Source organism: Larimichthys crocea, chromosome XII (assembly GCF_000972845.2).
Source record: "Larimichthys crocea isolate SSNF chromosome XII, L_crocea_2.0, whole genome shotgun sequence".
Lineage (NCBI taxonomy): Eukaryota > Metazoa > Chordata > Actinopteri > Sciaenidae > Larimichthys > Larimichthys crocea.
The window spans coordinates 19,781,901-19,800,641 of NC_040022.1; the positions used below are offsets into that span (position 1 = coordinate 19,781,901).

Consider the following 18,741-nt stretch of genomic DNA (forward strand, 5'->3'; position numbering starts at 1 on the left):
TATATACATATAATAATGGTGTCACTATTGTATAGTTTGTCCCCACGAAAGAACAAATTGATTTTTCAATATATAATTATTCAATATAATAATAATAATAATTCATTATAAAAAAATAAATATTAATAAAAAAATATGGGTTAGTATCTGCCTCAAAATCCCAGTACTAAATAGTTTTATTTAAGCAAAATTCTTGTATGACAGATTGTGTTAAGAAGATTTCTATCTTTTTGTTTGATGGAAAAAGGAAAACACACAAAAAGCTCAGTGTAAGTATAAAAAAAAAAAAAAGAAAAGAAGTTGTTTGTACTGCTACCCAAGCTCTGCATCACTATGAAAAGATTTCATATGACTCCATAGCCGTCTGTGACCGTGCACGGGACAAGTGGGTACAAAAGAAATCGGTGTATGAATGTGTAGATCTGTGCAACAGTTTGAATATGATGAATGTCGACTGTGTGCGGCGTTCAGGCTCTGTGTGCTAGTTCTGCAGAGTTAAGCCGGTGGACGCTGCAGCTGTCCCGCTTGCTCGGAGCTGAATCAGATCACTTTCTTCCTACAGCTGCAGCTTCGTGCTGAATACAGCGGTTTTCTGGTTTTCACACACACAGTCGTGACACACTGCACACAGCCATCGTCAGAAAGTCAGAGAGAAAGATGTGTAAGAAGACAGATGAGAGGAGGTCACATAAGGAAACTGGTGAGGTGTTAAGAGTTTACACATTGTTCGATCAGTCCAACCATCTTATCTGTAATACAGATCCATTTCTGATCTGTAATTCCTCTTTGCAGTATGAAGGGATTAGTGAGCTTTAACCAGCACTGCATTGTTGAGCATCTGCTGTATTTTTTTAAAATGGAAACAATAAATATTATCCATTTTTTTCACTGTACACTACTAGATGATTGCACAGTGTGTGCTGTCTGTAGGAAGTCAATCCTGACATTTGACCGACATTTTATACCGTCCTTTCCCCTCTTAACCGGCTTTAGGGGATCAAAGGAGAGATGGCTCAGGCAGGGGCAACGGTGGGAGGTATTAGCGGGGGGTTGTTTTGGTAGTCTGGCATTATACATATTAGGCCGAGCCACCAAAAGGGGACACTGTACTGTATGTCCCGTGTTCGCCTGGGAGCAGTCTGTTTGTATCCAAAACTTTTTTTCATTCCCACAGTCGGTTCTTGTCAACGCCCACGACACAGTGCCTCTCCTCTCCTGACTCTGAACGATGAGGTACTGTGAACAGTGAAGGGATTTAAGGAGAACGCAAAAGCCATACTTTGGCAGAGGGCTTACTATCTGTGAGATCAGGAGTGACGCATCTCTGTCTGTCTGTGCATGCAGGCCTCCGTCACAGGCATCGTCTGCGTGTAGACATTTTGCTTGCACAGTTGTAAGAAGGATTAATGATGTTTGCTCCACTACTCTCTCTACGCTCTGCTGGTTTCTGGCATCCGTCACCAAACCGCACACTGATGTTTTGCCACCAAAAGGTTGCAACTTATTTCAGAAATGCACTGGCAGCGCATCCGCCCGTATCCACTAAGCTATCTTAATTCCCAACACTGTATGTCAGTGTGAATCCAGCTGATGTGAGCGCATGCCTCTGCGTGCCTGTGTCTGTGTACAGTGAGCATCATATTACAGAATCAAGCCTAATGCGTGTGTGTTTGTGTGTGTGGTGCTCAGACGTAATGCAGACCTCACACAACGCTTTGTTCTTGATAATCTTATTAGCCTGCAAGCCACTAATTTGATGTCGATTCACGATAATACAATCTACACGGTCAGGCATTTAACTTGGGCTTTACAGTATTAGCATCCTTTTCATATTCCAGTTGAACATCCATTGAGTCATGCTACTGTTTGTGTGTGTGTGTAAGTGTGTATGATGAAGAGATGAAGGCCAGATAGGAGCACCTGGACCGGCCTGCTTTAGCTGCTTCATTGTTAATGTGAGGGACAAAGAAAGTCAGGCACGGCTCAACGTCCATGAGAAACTTTAACTTGAATATGAACATATTTAACAATTACCAGGGCAACATAATGCAGCTCTTTCTGCATTTCCATTTCCATTTCTTATTCTTGTTTTCAGTCTCATCCTGGTTTTCATCGTTTCGGGATATCTGTGTGAAGGTTCTCAGTCGTCCAGGTCATCTTTCTTTGAGGAGAGTTAAATCTGGGGCAAAATCTTTGTTGTAGATCAGATGTAGAATGTTTCACCTCTCATCTAAGAGGCGTGTTCAGTCCTAACATTTGGGATACATGTTTCTTTTTTATTATCTCTGTACATGAGTATGCAGGGTTCTTCTTGTTTTGATTCCTGAACCATCACACCTGCTCATTTCTGCACTGACAGGTTTCTGTCTATTGCACTCTGCTCCATTTACGGCTTCCGATGACAGGTAATAGAAAACAAGAGCAATAATACAATTCATGACGCACCTCCAAGCATGGCAGAGGAAGATTAGAGACTTGGAGAAGGTGTTGACGGGATGTCACGGTATCCTGACTTTTCTATCCCAGTACTCCAGCTTGCAGATCCAGGTTTCTCAAAACTGGAATACAGGTCTCCGAATCCAGGATATTGTGTTTATTGTGCAACTCCTTACCAGAATACTGCAAAAAAAAAAAAAAAAAAAAAGATCATGACCGGGATACTCATGTGCACGTAAACACACTCAGTCATATCAGTGTGCTCAACCAAGAGGAAAACGAGGAAATATTTATATCCATCAGGACAGACAGTGAACAGAACACTGTTCAGCACTATGAATACTGCAGTCTACATAGCAATCACTTGCGTGCTAAGATCACACTCATCCACCCAGTTGAACACTCCATCATAAGACTGGTGCTACCTAGTGGTGTCACAGTGGAGCTGCAGGTGGACTCACCGACCATTAATCGAATTGCTCTAATCTGCTTAGTCAGGAGGCAGCTGACGGCACTGTGACACATTCCTTCCACTGATTTAAAACGACCAAGCATCGGTGTGACTTTGGTATCTGATGCTCTCCTTGCACTGTTCAGTAAATACTGCACTGTGACACTATCAGCTCCAATGCCCTCCACTGTCACCGTCAGGTGTCCTCCTTTCTCCCTGACCATGATCTGTTACCTTGTCCAGCTTCTTTCCTGTCATTCTCACGTGTTTTGAGCTGTTGAATGAGCTACAGGCTCTTTGTCCAGCTGCTGATTTAAAGGAATGCGGGCTATTTTAAATCATCTGTTTCACAGTCATGTGAGTTACATAACTGCTCCCATACTTAAACAAACATTATTTCCCTACTAGATAATGTTGACTTTACTGTGACCCATTCCTGAGCCAACTTCTGGTTAAAAAGAGCAGAAAGCATGTGGACTTCAGGAATTTTTTTATGCCATTAATGGCATAACTCACTCCGGGGAGTTGTGTTTCCATGCTCTGTGTGTTTATGTGTGTGTGTGGTTGCAAAAGGGGAAAAGAGAGAGAGAGAGAGAGAGAGGGCAATGAAGGGTCTGTGCTTTCCCCCCCTGATGTCCTGTGACATCCTGTATGCTTGATGGTTTAGAGCCAGATTCATGACATCTGAGTGACTGTGAGAACGAGACAAGTTCACACTTAAACTTTTGAAATAATGGAGAGTGCGGCAGCTAGCCCCCCTCAGCTATTTCTCACAAGAATAAAAGGTATTGTAGAGGCTGTGGACTATTCACACTACAACATAATGTATGTGAGGCAGTGAGGTGTAGCAGTGTGTTTGTGATTTAACTTGATTGTTCAAAATGCACCTCCACAATGGGTAAACATCATGACCAAGCAGGACATGTCAGTCCACCTTCATATGTCAAACACATAAGCGCAGGGTGGCCGACTAAAGAGGGGGCTCAGGAGGTTGAGTGGGTCGTCCACTTAATCAGATGATCGGCGGTTGGCACCTTGCATGGCAGCCAGTGCCATCAGTGTATGAATATGTGTGAATGAGATATGTAGTGTAGAACATTTTGAGTGGTCGGCAGAGTAGACAGAGAATCCTTCAACATGGAGACATGAAGACTTTTGCCACAATGACTCCCTGGAATCCATTTCATCTGGTTTCTCTGATATAAGGGGATTTATTTGGTTACACCTTAATTGGTTCTTTGCATTTGGAATCATTCGCATGTATTGCACTGGTCACATACATGTGTTTTCTCAGTTAATGTCTGTTACTGTCATGCTTAGTGTGCCATTGAGATAAATAGAAAGAAAAGAAAGTGTAATGTTGTTAGATCATAAGTATAAATGACATGATCTGACTATTCAGAGAAACACTGCACTCATATCCTTTGAATGACTTCATAGTAAATTAGATAACTTAAAAACGGCTAGTAATGTGAATGGAGGCACGCAAACGTATGCACACAGAGCACAGCATGTCTGCTGTCCTGCCTTTAATTAAAGTCAGACATTTTATGAGAACATCCCACTTTTGTTGTTGTTTTCTCTTTCCTTCCCTCTCCATGATTCCACCGCCTGCCCGCTCACCTCCCTTCCTTCCTCTAGTAAACTCAAATCTATCTAATTAAATGCAGAAGAGGGTGACAGTGAATGAGAGAGAGGAGAAAAACATCCAAAGTGAAAAGGGCAAAGGGCCAAGTCAAATGCTGAATGGTTTGATTAACTAGCAAAGACTGAAGAAAAGCAATGAGCAGAGAGAACAAAAAGCAGTGAAATTAGGGAACCAAAAGCTTAATGGTGAGAGACAGAATGAGAGGGGGGCTGCTGCTCCTGAGGGTCTGAAAAGCAGCTGGTAAGGGTTTGTTTATAGTCAGCAGAGGGGGAGAGAGATAACATTTTTGGTGGATTAGAGGCAGGAAATAAAAGGCAGCACCAAATAAAGAAGAAAATGCAACGAGTTGGCCAGACCCTAGGGAGAGAAGGAGGGAGGGAGGATTAATGAAGGAGGAGAAGGGTGAGGTTAAAGACTTTTACACTGCAGTGGTAAAAGACAGAAAAGACGTCAGTGAGAGAGAAAAGGAGTGAGAGAGTGGACTGAAGTCAGGTGGGCAGGTCTTTTTATTTTCAGCTGAAACTTGAAGTATTAGTCGCTCGCTGAAAGACATCTGCTGCCTCTGTGATTTATCCTCGCCAGTCAACAGGCCTCTCTGTTTGTACTGCTGTAAACAGGAGATAAGTGGATTCTGTCTGCAAAGCTACTGCAGTCTTTAAAACACACATAAAACACATGGGTACTTTGAAGATCTAGATCACACTTGTGTGTATAGCTGCAACTATTTTCATTTCCCATTAGTTTCTCTGCTGAGAGATTAATCATTTGACCTATAAAACTTACAAACAGCCTAAGTCGATGTCCCCAAATAGCTGGGGCGCCAAAGATCCACGGGGCGGTCGCGAAGTTCTCTTGATTTTAAGGGGTGTAATAAATCTAATGTGTTTAAATATAGATGAGTCAGTATTTAATTCATTAGTGTGACAAAAACAACTACATTTTAACGGCTACATTAAACGTTTATTCATTTATTTAAATAAATAAATCACTATAGAAAAGTAAAAAATGTAGGCTATGTCGTGAAAATTAGGGCGTGTGTAACATCCCGTCTGCAGTATACACAGAGGTAACCTAGCAAAGGAAACAGAGATCTAATGGAAAAATGGCGAAGCGTCAGAAACACATGCAGGCCAACGTAATGGAGTGCAAAAAGACAGTGGATGCGTTTGTGCGCAAAGTGGAGTATAAAAAGAATAAATTGGCAAAGGGAGACCTGCAACAGTTTCCTTTGCTACAGGAACAGTCAGGGAGGAAGTTACCGGATGCTTTGGCCAGACAGTTCACCGGCCACATGGAGGAGCTTCAGGAGCAGATGCACTCGCATTTCTCGGATATTAATAAACATGTCTCAGAAGACGCATGGGTGATGGACCCATTTCTCGCAAAAGAAGAGGATGTGGAGTACCTCCAGGCTGAGGATGAGCTTATGGATATAAAGTCCAATTCTCTCTGTAAGCGGTTTTATGCTGAACATGGATACAAGCGGTTTTGGCTTGTGAAAGGACCAGGAGTCGCTCCGAGACTTGCTCATCATGCGACCACCAAATTTCATCTTGCCATTTGCCACAACATACCTGTCAGAGACTGCATTCAGCACTCTGGTCACCATCAAAACAAAGGCACGCAACAGGCTTGATGTGCACAGTGACTTTCGTTTGGCACTTACCAAAATGACACCAGACATCCCATCACTGGTTCAAAAAATATACAGTCTCATTAAAAGACAGGCTGCCTGGACTCTTAAGGTGTGTGTAGTGACAGTGAAATTAAAAGGAGCTCATAATACAGAGAAAAATGTGTTCCTAAAATTTTAAGTTCTGAAGTTTATATATTGTAGTTTTACACAGGTTTTCCCTCTGTTCAATGCTGCTATTGTTTTTTTTTTGTAAAATAAGTTATGATGTAATTGTGTGTGTGTGTGTGTGTGTGTGTGTGTGTGTGTGTGTGTGTGTGTGTGTGTGAGAGAGAGAGAGAGTTTTAGTTTACAATGGTAAAAATGTGGGTCCCTCAAGAAAAAGGTTGGGAATCACTGTACCACAAGTTTTTGAGTTTAAGGGACAGTCAGACAAGGAATTTGAATTTTAAGATGCGCAGGCAGGGACAAGGATCGAGGAATAGAGGGGAAGAAGTGGTCAGTGTTGGTTGTGTATGTGCTGTGTGTGCGTGTGTGTGACTGTGTGTTTGGGGGTTTCATCACAGGAAACAAGCTCTCCATCCTGCAGTTGAATGTGACCCTTTGGCCCTTGATCAAATGCTCCTCCGGGCTGAATACCATGAAGCCTCTGTCCTCTGCACCACGCACTGCTCTGCACTGCACGGAGACGGTCCGTGCAGTGCACTGACTGACTGACTTTCCCCTCCTGACTGACTGCAGGAGGGGAAAGAGGCGGAGGGGAGGACAGAAAGATGTGGGAGTAGAGCAGGGGAAAGAAACACAGGAGGGAGGAAGGTAGGAATGAGGGTACATGAGGGGAAAAAAGTGGGAGAAGGAAAAACAGCAGAGTAAAGATCAAGTCACAGGAAAGAGATGATATAATTCTCAGACAGTAAAACACACCTTATTGTTCCCTGAAAGAACCCAGACACACATCGTGTTGCACCCTAAAATGTGAAACCAGAGACTCACACACACTCTGGCTCGCTCCTCTTTGCTGCCTGCCCGACTGGCGAGCGACTGAATCGGGAGAAGTTGCTCCTATTTTTAGCCCCACGCTTGATGGAAGGATGGAAAAGCAAACAGACAGTAGCTGCACGCGCAAAGACAGAGAGAGAAAGATAGAGAGGGAGTCTGTGTGTGTGTGAGAGTGTGTGTGAGAGAGAGAGAGAGGGAGAGGGGGAGTGAAGGAAAGGAGGGGAGGAAGGAAGGAGGAGTGACTTATTTGTGAAGTTCTGCAAGTTTGGATGACTGGCTCATTGCTGTCTGAGGAGGGCACATGGCTGGACTGGGCTCAGGGCAGAGCTGGGTGAATTTCTCTGCTGCAAACAGCAGCTCTTAATCACTCCACAGCCTTTTTTCCCCCGCACACATTACAAGACCGCTTAACTTCTCTTGTGCACACTGAAGTGCTCTGTGAATTGCCTTCTTGAGGGAGCTGAAGCTAAAGAAGGGGCTTACAGGACGATTGCCCCGCCATGGAATGTAGCAGATTTGTGTACAGGATCGTAGGCAGCTTTTCTTCCCCGTCTCGGGTTCGGAGCTGCGGGTCTGGATATGAGGAGTGCATGTGCTTCTTGGAATACCCTCAGAGACTAGGGATGTCAAACTGGGAGGACAGTGGCTCTGATTATGGTTTAAAAGAAGAGTAGCCACCTCTGGCTATATAAAACGTGCATGCACTTTCTTTTTTCTTTTTTCTTTTTTATATTTTGTTTTTTTTTGCACCTACACTCCAGACGAAGGACTTCAGGATGCGACGCTTTGAAAAGCTGAAAAAGTCATTCCCCTTCCTGGCACACTTTCACGTATATCGAGTAAGTCTGGTGTCTGTCTGATGTCTCCCTGGTCCAAAGAGGGGTTTTATTATTTGGTAATATGACATGGATAGTTGTAACTATAGTCAGGAGCATGTGGTCTACCCAGATGTTTGAATATAGCATTTGTGTCATAGAAATGGTATTGTGTGTGTGTGTGTCTGTGTGTGTGTGTGTGTGTGTGTGTATGTGTGTGTGTGTGTGTACTCTCCAGCTGGACTGAAAGCCGTCCCCTGGGAGGGTTGTTGTTATTGCAGCAGGATGTTAGAGCAGAACAGATCTGATACAGGACATGGCTTTGGCCAGGAGATGTGTGTGTGTGTGCATTTCTTCACCACCATGAGGAATGAGTTCAGACTAGAGGCATTTCTCAGCAGGAACATCATGTTGTTTCTCTGCATCTGAGTTTCTATATCCCTCTTTCCCCTCCCTGTGTCACATTTTTTCTTTTTATTTAGTTTACCACATCTACTAGCAAGAAATGTCAACTTTTAATGATTTATTTGAAACTGAAAAGCAGGGCTATGTTTCTTTTTTAGTAACATTTCACGTCCCTTTCAAAAAAAATCACACACTCACTGTTTTAGAAATGTGGGGACACTATTAATACTGGACTTGTGGCCTTGGTTGGATTCCTCAGACTCCTGCCATAAGTCACACCTAATAGCTTGAATGTAGCGGTCCTCCTGCTGACCTCGCACCTCCACAATGATCATCATCCTCTTCATCCCATTACAGGAGAAGTCAAGATAAGCACTTTGGAGAAAGCTGTTTTACACATAACTAAAGAATGAAGAACAGATCACCGTTTTTTTTTTCTTATCTGAGCTTTGTCCGATTAGATACAAGCCATCCAAACCACCTCATTCAATGAAGTTATTTCAGTGCAGCACCTGTCTCCGGAAAAGTGTAAAACATCATATATATATGTCTGGCTAATAATTAGTTAGCAAGCTGACAGAGAAATATGATATAACGTCTTCAGCACCTTGATTTTGACCCCTCATGCCTCAGATGTGACACTGTCATGGAAGGAGGCCCAAGAGGAAGCTGCCTTGCGTCTTTGGCACCATGCAGTGAAATAACACTTACATGCTGACTGCCAAGGGAAGATCAGACTCGGCGGATGATGGTGGACACTGTGTACGCCCCATAAAGGAATATGTTTTGCTTCATACACAATGTTTTTTTTTTCTTCTTGTTGGAAAAAACTTTGGCTTTAAACTCTTAAGAACTGCAGATCAACTAAACATGCCACATGGTAAGAGAGCATTCAGCACAGCTTAGTGCAGAAGTGGACCAGCCGAACAGACTGCTGTATCGTCTTTCTCAGGGTAAGGTTCAGGCATGATACAGCAAAATGCAAAATATGGAGATGGATTCAAATGACTGCAGCTGTGGTTAATTCTAAAGCCACAGGCATAGCAGGCATTCAGCGAAGCCTGCGTCTCTATGAAGTGGATCTTACAGGGCAAGTTATATGACTCTAGATCAGGTTAACAATGTTCTTGTTGTACCTGCTTTGCTCTTCAAGCTAACATCAAAGACTGTTCATTCGAACAAAAACAGGCTCAGACCATTTTCAGTTGACCTGTCAGAGTGGATGGAGCCTCCCGCTGACTCCGAGAGCCAAAGCTGAATGTTTGGACGTTACTAGAGAATATCAGCTGACCCACTTTTATGTGCATTGCAACGAATTTGTATCAGGATACAGACATCTGTCATAACCATCTAGGGATTGAGCGATCCCAGCAGACTGGCCTCAGTCAGACCTTCAGAAGTTCATGGAAAATACAGGACCACCCACTTTGTTGAACCTTTTTATCCAGAGGACACATTAGGTGTGTGTTTGTGATCGACGGAAAGATGCTGTCTTACTCTACAGGTCACGGTCATTAAGCAATAGGAAGTGACCTTTAACCAAGTCTATTAAAAAGAAGTTTAAATGACAGAGAGGAAGCTGTGACCCCTCTGACACTTTCCTCTGGACCTTGTAACCTCAGCTCAGCCAGCACAGGAAGTTCCTCATTCACAGTCTAATTAACTACTCAGTGGAGTGACCTCTGTGCCCCAGAACATTCACCCCAAAGGTCTCTCTGTCAATCTTTGCGGATTAGGAATCTTTGTCATTCTTTGTGTTGATTAGGTTGGTTTGTTCTTCCGTTGACACTGAGAGCAATGCTATGGCTCAGTGTGAGCAGGTGTAATGGAGGAGCAGATGAACGCTCTTTACTGGCTTTGCTCTGAATTAAACTCCATCAATAGCCACACGAAGTAGCCCATCAGGATTTAAACTGAGTTTAAACTAAATTGCGTGCTTGTTTCAGCTTGTTACATGAAGTAGACAGTGATGGATGCTGTTTTAAGCTGGGGTGGTGTGTTTTGACGTTGAAGATTGATGGTCTGACTCAGTGTCTTATGGAGGGATGTAGTATACCTATATATTGTGGTCAGATTGTTTAAGAGCCTCCCATTTGTCTTCACTGACACATATGGACACCAGATGTGCATCATTCATCTCATGTATCTCGTGTATTTGCCCAAAATACTACCGTCTTTTCCTGAAGTATGTATAAGAATCTATTTGGATGTCATGTGAATAGTTTGAAGAAAATAGATTGCTGACTAAGTGGTACATTAACATCACAATGGCACAGTATCCGTGTAATAAAAAAAATGAAATAGGGTGATTTATTTTTTCAAGTAAAATTAGTGTATAGTTAGCTTTTTGGCCCACTGACAAACAGCTGATGCTGTGTTTGGCCACTTGCCATGATGTCCCTGTTTATGTGATGTCAGTTTTGGCAACCCAGTCTGCAGTATTGCTGTAAGGCATATTTATGACTACCCGTTGACTCTGATGTAAATGTCTCAACTTCTAAGCAGGTATTTCAGCATGCTGTAAACAATTACTGGCGAGCACACAATGCATCTGAGCTCAATTTCCTCCTTATTTTGTACAGAGAAGAATGGTTTGATTGTCGCTCAGTGACTATCTGGCTGTAGTTTGCAGGTTTGAGACCGAGCATTGTGCAAACTGTTGAATGAATATTGAATGTGTTAAATGGAGTTTCCTGTGCTCTTGTGTGTGTTCTGCAGAAACTGGGAAGTAGCATGCAGTGCGAGGAAGGCACAGAATGGCTGCTGGAGCTGCTGATGGAGGTGCAGCTGCAGCAGTACTTCCTGCGGATCCGAGATGACCTTAATGTCACGCGGCTGTCACACTTTGACTACGTCAAGAACGAAGACCTGGAGAAGATCGGCATGGGTCGACCTGGTGAGAAACTGTGTGTGTGCGTGTAGGTTTTGTTTGTGTGCACAGTATGTACTCTTGAAGATGTGTGTCCAGTCTACCCAAAGGCCACATTTTAATTAGGCTCTGCTGGGATCCTGGAAATGGTTTTGGTTAAGACAACATCACATTAAGCTGAACATAATAAAGATGAGCAAGAGCAGTGCTAGCTGTACGATTCATTTGTTGACCCATTTCCCTGCTGTGTATATAAATATATTGTAATGTCATTCCTGATTTAAGGTTCCATTTTAAGGTATTTTTTCTGCAGAACTTAAAAGGATAGTTTGCCTATTTTGGAATGGGGTAATAGGAAGAATTTATGGATAGTCAGTGTATTACCTACATTAAACCGTCCATAGCAGTGCAGAGCTCTGCTTCTGTAGATAACACACTGACTACCTCACACAACCCCTCTTCAAAATTTTTGTGAAATAAAGGGCAGTACGATGGCATCAGCAGAGTCTTGTTTGTTTATTTTCCCTACATAAATCATAGACATTCAACAATGTTTTACTACTTACATATTTTGCCCCAGGTCATACACACACTCCTGTAGTGGCTTTGGCAGAAAAGCAGTCTCACTTGTTGGTAAAAATTTGTTTGACAGATCAGAGAGTGATTTTCGGAAGCTGCCAAGTATGCTCGTGTCTGAGGAAACTGCCTTGCTTGTTTCCACTGCGTTAGCTCCTCCTTCTTGAATAATCAGAAGCAGGCAGCGTTTGTCTCCTCAGCTCCTCTCTGCTGAGGAGACAGCTCAGCTCCTTCTCTCATTGGATGGCATCATCAAGTACACCTCGAGAGTGGCAGAGTCCCCTAATCTTTCCAAATGCAGTGGTACTCTCCCTCATCCATTAATTATAGACTGCAGAGAGATTAAAAGCTATGTTTAATGAAGAGTGTCCCTCCAATTTTCACTTTCCTTTTGTGTTACTATATAAGGGGATATTCTGCATCTATATATAGCCTGAAGTAATAATTTTGTCTGCAGTAATGGCAGTGTGCCATGTGGCTCACCTTGAGCATAGCTCAAGCAAATCCTCCATCACTAACACCCCTAATAGCATTTTAAAGCCACAACTGGTAATTAGGCACAATAGGAAAGCCAAGTCTTTTGTGTGTGTGTGTGTGAAGGGGATGGTAGCAGTAATGTTAGAAATCCAGTTAATGAAGGGCCTCAGGGCCTCAGGGCCTTGGGTACCGAGCCGCTTAAGTCTAATTGCACCAATTTCCCCATCTCATATATTCACTCACATCTTTCTCCTCCGCTTTGCTCTCTCTTCTCTCTCTCTCTCTGCTCTCCATCTCTTCTTCTTTCTTTATACTTTATCTCCAATCTCTTCTCATATAGAGTGAGTGTGTGTATGTGTGTGTGTGTGTGTATATGTATGTGTATGTATGTATGTATGTATGTATGTGTATATGTATGTATATATATATATATATATATATATATAGATATATCTATATATAATATATATATATATATATATATATATATATATATATCTCACAGTTGAGTGTTTGTATCAACTTATCGGAGATTATTTGGAATTCAATATAGTATATCGTCTCTAACTGACAGACTCTCTTTTTTTCCTTTATTCTTTTGATAAAGGACAGAGACGACTGTGGGAGGCTGTGAAAAGGAGGAAAGCCATGTGCAAGCGCAAGTCCTGGATGAGCAAGGTGACAGACATAGACAGGCACAACACACACACAGAGGACTCATTTATTATGGTACATGGTATGCTTGACATTATGTCGCCACCGTGGCGTCTGTCTGTCTGCGGGTCACAGTGTGGGCACATTCATGTGAAGACAAGAACTGATGAACAATACATGGGAAAAACTTAACACTTCGACCACAGTTTCCATGTATACAGATGATATAATCGCATTTTGCAACACCTTGTTGAATGAATTTTTGTTTCATCACAAAGACGAGCATATTGTAATGTAACCTTTATCAGTGTCATGTTGGTTAATCTGATCCCAGTGCTGTTAATGGGCATAATGACATAATATTGAGACACTGGTGGTAGTAGTGGACTGTGAATGGCAGAGCGGTTTCAAGTCTTTTGTCTTTGAGACAAGTTTACAGCTGTGCATAAAGCCTCACGGTGAGTTTTTGTCTGTTTGAAAAAGTATTTTTTAATAGTCACTCCTCCTGGTTTTGATCTTGACACATCTCAGGATCAGTGCTGATCTTGAAAATGACTATATTTTAAGTAAAAGCTCTAATTAATAGGCAGCATTGTGCATTATTGATCAGATCTAAAACTGCTTTACTTGCTGCTGTACTCAACTTATAAGATTCAGCTCTGAAGATTATAAAGCTCAGTGTCCTGCTTGTGTTTATAAGCTAATAAGAACTGTAACATATGGGTAACAGGCACGTTAATGTAATTTCAGTCTTTTCAGCACAGATAATCATTTATCTCGACACTGTAGAAGCATTTACACAAAAACAAGTCACCCCCTCCAATGTCCTTTTTACAGCAGGGCAAGTGGCATAAAAATAGGTCATTTTAAATAATTGATACGATAGACAAATGAAAACATATGAATAATAAATATTTAACAAAAAATGAAAAGGAGCTCTTTTAATAACTAAAAGCAGGAACTAGCACAAAAATAAATGATTTGTAAGTTAGAATAATGTGCATGGTACAGACTATATCGTTTTATAATAATCTAATTTCTCTGATCTGTGTTTCTTTTCCTCGATTTTATTGTGGTGCAGCTGCAACTCAAAGTGTGTGTTGGCTTTCAGAGATGTTGTGCACATTCTTGTGATGTTCTAAATTATTCATGACAACTAGGCACAGTATTACATTTTTCAATATTTATGGGTTATCAAATTGACTCAAGTCTCACAGTGTACTAGTTCAAATCAGGTCCATGTCTCCAGTGAATGGTCACATAGTGTTAAGAAAATGTTGCGTGTGTGTGTGTGACAGAAGCTTCTGGCTTTGCTAAACATGTGTACTTCATGTGTGTGAAGGTCTGTGGTAATTGTGGACGAGGTCGCAGTGATTTCTCCTTTCAGAAGATGTACACACACATCTGTAGGAAACATTTCTCCAGAAAACAAGACTGCCTGATCCTTCACACGAGAATGAGCACGTACACACGGGTCAAGTCACAAGAGTTGGTGACACACAGATTCAGAGCATGCTGCATTCACAGAAATGTTGTCATGAAGCATAAAGTGTCTCTCTTAAAGAGACAGAACCATGAGTGTCACTCATTCACTTTCACTAAATAAAAAGTACCACATAAGCTCATACTAACTCTGATGCACACCAGGCTGTGAGAAATAAAGTGTGTGAAGGAATACTGAGCAGACATTGGCAGTACTGTGTGTGTGTGTGTGTGTGTGTGTGTGTGTGTGTGTGTGTTGGCCGTTCTCAGTGGAAGTCGCGGTGGCTAGAGGACGGTGCTTGCCATCTAAAATTACACCTGTCTGTTTCCCCCTTTGGCACCATCCTCAGCTGGAGTAATCTGCTTCCTCAGCCATGTTTGTGTGTGTGTGTGTGTGCCGCTCTGCCATAGTCTGAATCTTTTGAATGTCGAGCCTCCTATTTGAAACCCACTTACCGCACAGCAACCACAGAGATGTGGTGTTTTTAAAAAAAGGTCTGCAGCATTATGTCATGTCTGGTCCAGCGTGAATGTGAAACCACACACCGCTTGCTACTGTTTATATCTGGCCAGTCAAATATGTTTGGCAGTGGGGATTCATTGACACCTCTTTTTCACTGACCTTTTTTTTATGAGCCAATACATTCACATTGGTTTCATTCACTTCATGAGTTTATTGCTTTAGGTTTGAGATTGCTCTACCCCTGAGAAATATGTGATTTCCCCTTCATCAAATCAAATCAAATTTTATTTGTATGGCACAAAGTCACAAAGTACATTTGCCACAGAGGGCTTTACAGTCTGTACAGAGAGTGACATGTGCATTCCTATTTTGGCAAACAGTCTTATTTAGAGCCTCAACAAAACAAAGGTTTCCGTTAATGCCTCTGCACAGCACACACATTGTACGAGTTCAAATTCAGGGGAATGGAAAGCTCTTAAGGACACAAACACACACATGCACACAGAAACATTCAGGTCACTTAATCTAATAGTGCCTCTTAATGGGTACTTCCGAACAGCTAAGTCATTGCTTCTGTGTTGTCAGTGCTTAAGCCAAGAGGCAGGAAATTTCTCTCTCACCGATAATGATAAGTGTGTGTGTGGAGACATTACATCATTATTATTACTCACATTGTGGGGACATAACTACGTTCACACAATCACATTGTGGGGACTCTCCTTCCTTTTGGGGACATAGTCCCCATAATGTATATAATTAAATTTTAGGGTGAAGAATCGTCTCAAGAAAATGAATGTCCTCTGAAGTGATTGAAGTGTGTGTGTGTGTGTGTGTGTGTGTGTGTGTGTGTGCGTGTGTGTGTGTGGTGGTAGACCGGCTTCTCCTGCTGTCCCTAGATAAGAGCTGAGGCATCACTGTTGGTGGTGGTGATTCCACTCATCTGAATGCTGGACTCTGGCCATAACTTGACTCTGCTTTCCAACCGCAGTCTCCTCACATCACACAACACACCCACAGAACACATGGTGAGACAGAAGAGGAGGAAGGAGTTATGATGTCGAGGCTAACTGTTTATATGAATGATGAATTATGCTTTGAGGTTTCAGCACCTACAGTAGACTTAGTGGCTCTGTGGGTATGTAGAGAGGCCTGCCAAAGCTGGTGCGCACTTCCATTAAAGCTGTTAACTACAAAGTGGGTTGGCATGGGCTGCACTGAGACTGTTATTGGTTGACTGTGCTGCTTTAAATGTTCTCTTACCTGGTGCCGGTAGTGCAGCCATTTCCAGTTCAGACCTCTTTGCTGCCATCACAAAGTGAGCGGGAGGATGTAAAACTATCATCACTGATTGATAATGCATGATACCTCCGGTGGGTGAGTGGGTAATGTCCTGTGTGTAGGAGAGAAGTTGTCTGTGAGGCTGACAGAGATGGAAAAGGGTGGGAGATAGAGTTCATAAATGAGTGCCTGGTGTTTTTCTTCCATGTCCACCCACTCTCTCCTGTCTCCTGAGAGCAAAGTGACCAGACAGATAGCTGAATGACTAATAAAAGTGGAAGATAAAACTCAAATGTGGACCTTCATGAGAGACTTTTCAACCATTCAGGCAGTTGAAGGGTTCATACTATTGTTATGAAACATGAAACATATTCTTGTCACTCATAGACAAACGGTTTTATCAAATAATGGTGTTTTTTAGTTTCCAACTTTTGCTCGCCTCATTGCACGGCCTGTGTCATTTGCTCTCTCTCCTCCTCTGTTCATCTCTAGGTGTTTAGTGGTAAGCGTCCAGACGGAGGAGATTTCCCCCAGCAGGGCCAGCCGACCTCCTCCTTTCGTAAGCTGTCTCCCACACCTCCTCTAGGCCTGGGGGATGGAGTGCTGTCCGCACAGCCCGGTGGTGGTGGTGGTGGTGCTCCTCTTGATGGGCAGCAGCAGGCTCTGACCTGCCTCATCCCAGAGAAGGATCTGACGGTGTTTGAGAAGCTGGGGGACGGCTCGTTTGGTGTTGTGAAGAGAGGAGAGTGGCTGACGCCTGCAGGGAAGGTGGTAAGGAGACCTGTGCTTTATATTTATTTAGTTCTCTTAAGTGAAAAAAACTTTTGTTAAAGAAAGAACTGGGCCATGGCAACACTACTTCAGTTGTTTTGCGTATAAAACATGTGGCTTCTTTGCATTCTGTGCTGATGTAGGACTTTGTAAAAGCAGGCACATGAATCTGTGTACTCATACTGTCTTTATAACGAGTTTGTGCAAATTTAATTCAAAGATTTCTGAAAGGCTGAAATCTTTGTCCTCGTTTACAGCTGAACGTAGCTGTGAAGTGTCTGAAGACAGATGTGCTCAGTCAGCCCGACGCTCTGGAGGACTTCATCTGTGAGGTCAACGCCATGCACTCCCTGGACCACCAGAACCTCATTCGCCTCTACGGTGTGGTGCTCACACACCCAATGAAGATGGTAGTGGACACACAGAAACTCACACACACAGGGAGGACAGATAAACAGAAACACACATATACAAACAGGTGTACAGTCACTAGTGTACTTGCGTTATCTTGACTTCCTTGTACTCTCATGTAAATATCCCTCTCAGGCGCCCTCTCGACTTGCTTCTTGACCTTACAGTCTGTTTAAATCATGTCAAACATATTAAAGCCTTTGTCATGACTGGAGAAAGAAGGCAGACAGGAAGGGAGGAGGACTAAAATAAAGACTGACATTTCAGCCTTGTTTTCATCCCACTTGAACCCTCTAGTTATTTCCTCTGGTGTATTTACGCCACATGCTTTTTGGACCATGTTGTGATTACATTCTCCCTTTTCTTCCTCCTATTCTCACACCCTTTCCTCCTTTCATATCACCCTTGACTTCTACATCATCTATTCCTCCTTTCCTTTTCACATTACTTCCATGTTCCTCTTTTCACCCACTCTCTCTCTCTTTCTCTCTTCCATGGTGTGAAGGTGACTGAGCTGGCTCCCTTGGGTTCTCTGCTGGAGCGTCTACGATGTGTCCGTCCACAGGGCCCCGTGTTGATCCACACTCTGTGTCAGTATGCAGTGCAAGTGGCCTGTGGCATGGCCTATCTGGAGCAGAGGAGGTTCATCCACAGGGACCTGGCAGCCAGGTACAGAGGACCTTTTTAAATTGGATTTAATATTTTTTAGCAGCTAAAAAAAGGTCAAAATGTATTTTCTAGAGAGGGTGTATTTTTCTCTGTAAAACCTTTTTTTTTTTTTTTTTTTTTTTTTTTTACTGGTATGTTGAATTATTTATATTGCTTGCTCCTTCTCCTCCACCCAGAAATTTACAAGCCATTACAGGGAGACTTGGCCCAAAAGCAAAATGACTCACTGGTTGGCTGGGCTGTACTGGGTGGTCTAATCGCTTGGCCTTGCCCAAATTTGTCACTTTCACTTAACTGTCAACATGATGTAGATTGCTTGAGAAAATCTTTAATGACTGGCAAAAATGAGTCACTTTCCCAGTTAAAGCTGTGATAAAATGTTGATGAGTCCACACGGCTGCTACAGTATGCCAAACTCTAAGAAGATTTCTAAAGCTGCGGTTTAAATGCTGGAACCTTGTAGTGAAGCGTCTGCTGATTTTATAACCAACCAGACTGTGAATTGTATTCTTAATACATCTCAGGTTTATTTGATAATTTAAATTAAAACCTGCAGAGGTCCTGAGCTGTAGAGCTACATTCATTTCAACTCCCCTTTTTCAGCTGGATATAGTTTGATGAACCTCTTAAATCTGTTTCTGTTTGTCTCCTGCGGGGGCCCAAAACCATAATGTTGTCGCTACTGTGGTAACTTATGAGTGTGT

General features: G+C 42.6%; 1 protein-coding gene across 5 annotated transcripts in view; it reads left to right on the forward strand.

The window, feature by feature from the left end:
* The window catches only part of tnk2b (tyrosine kinase, non-receptor, 2b), a 56,288-nt gene that overhangs the window by 26,412 nt on the left and 11,135 nt on the right, over positions 1-18,741 (forward strand). For 3 of the 5 annotated variants that reach the window (XM_027285109.1, XM_027285112.1, XM_027285110.1), the window contains 5 exons: positions 11,106-11,283; positions 12,917-12,987; positions 16,679-16,957; positions 17,215-17,367; positions 17,874-18,037. In XM_027285109.1, the coding sequence (XP_027140910.1) occupies positions 11,106-11,283; positions 12,917-12,987; positions 16,679-16,957; positions 17,215-17,367; positions 17,874-18,037 (845 nt within the window). Of the gene's footprint in view, positions 1-7,362; positions 8,007-11,105; positions 11,284-12,916; positions 12,988-16,678; positions 16,958-17,214; positions 17,368-17,873; positions 18,038-18,741 lie in introns of those variants that run through there. The other 2 variants (XM_027285111.1, XM_027285113.1) reach the window with 2 other exon arrangements.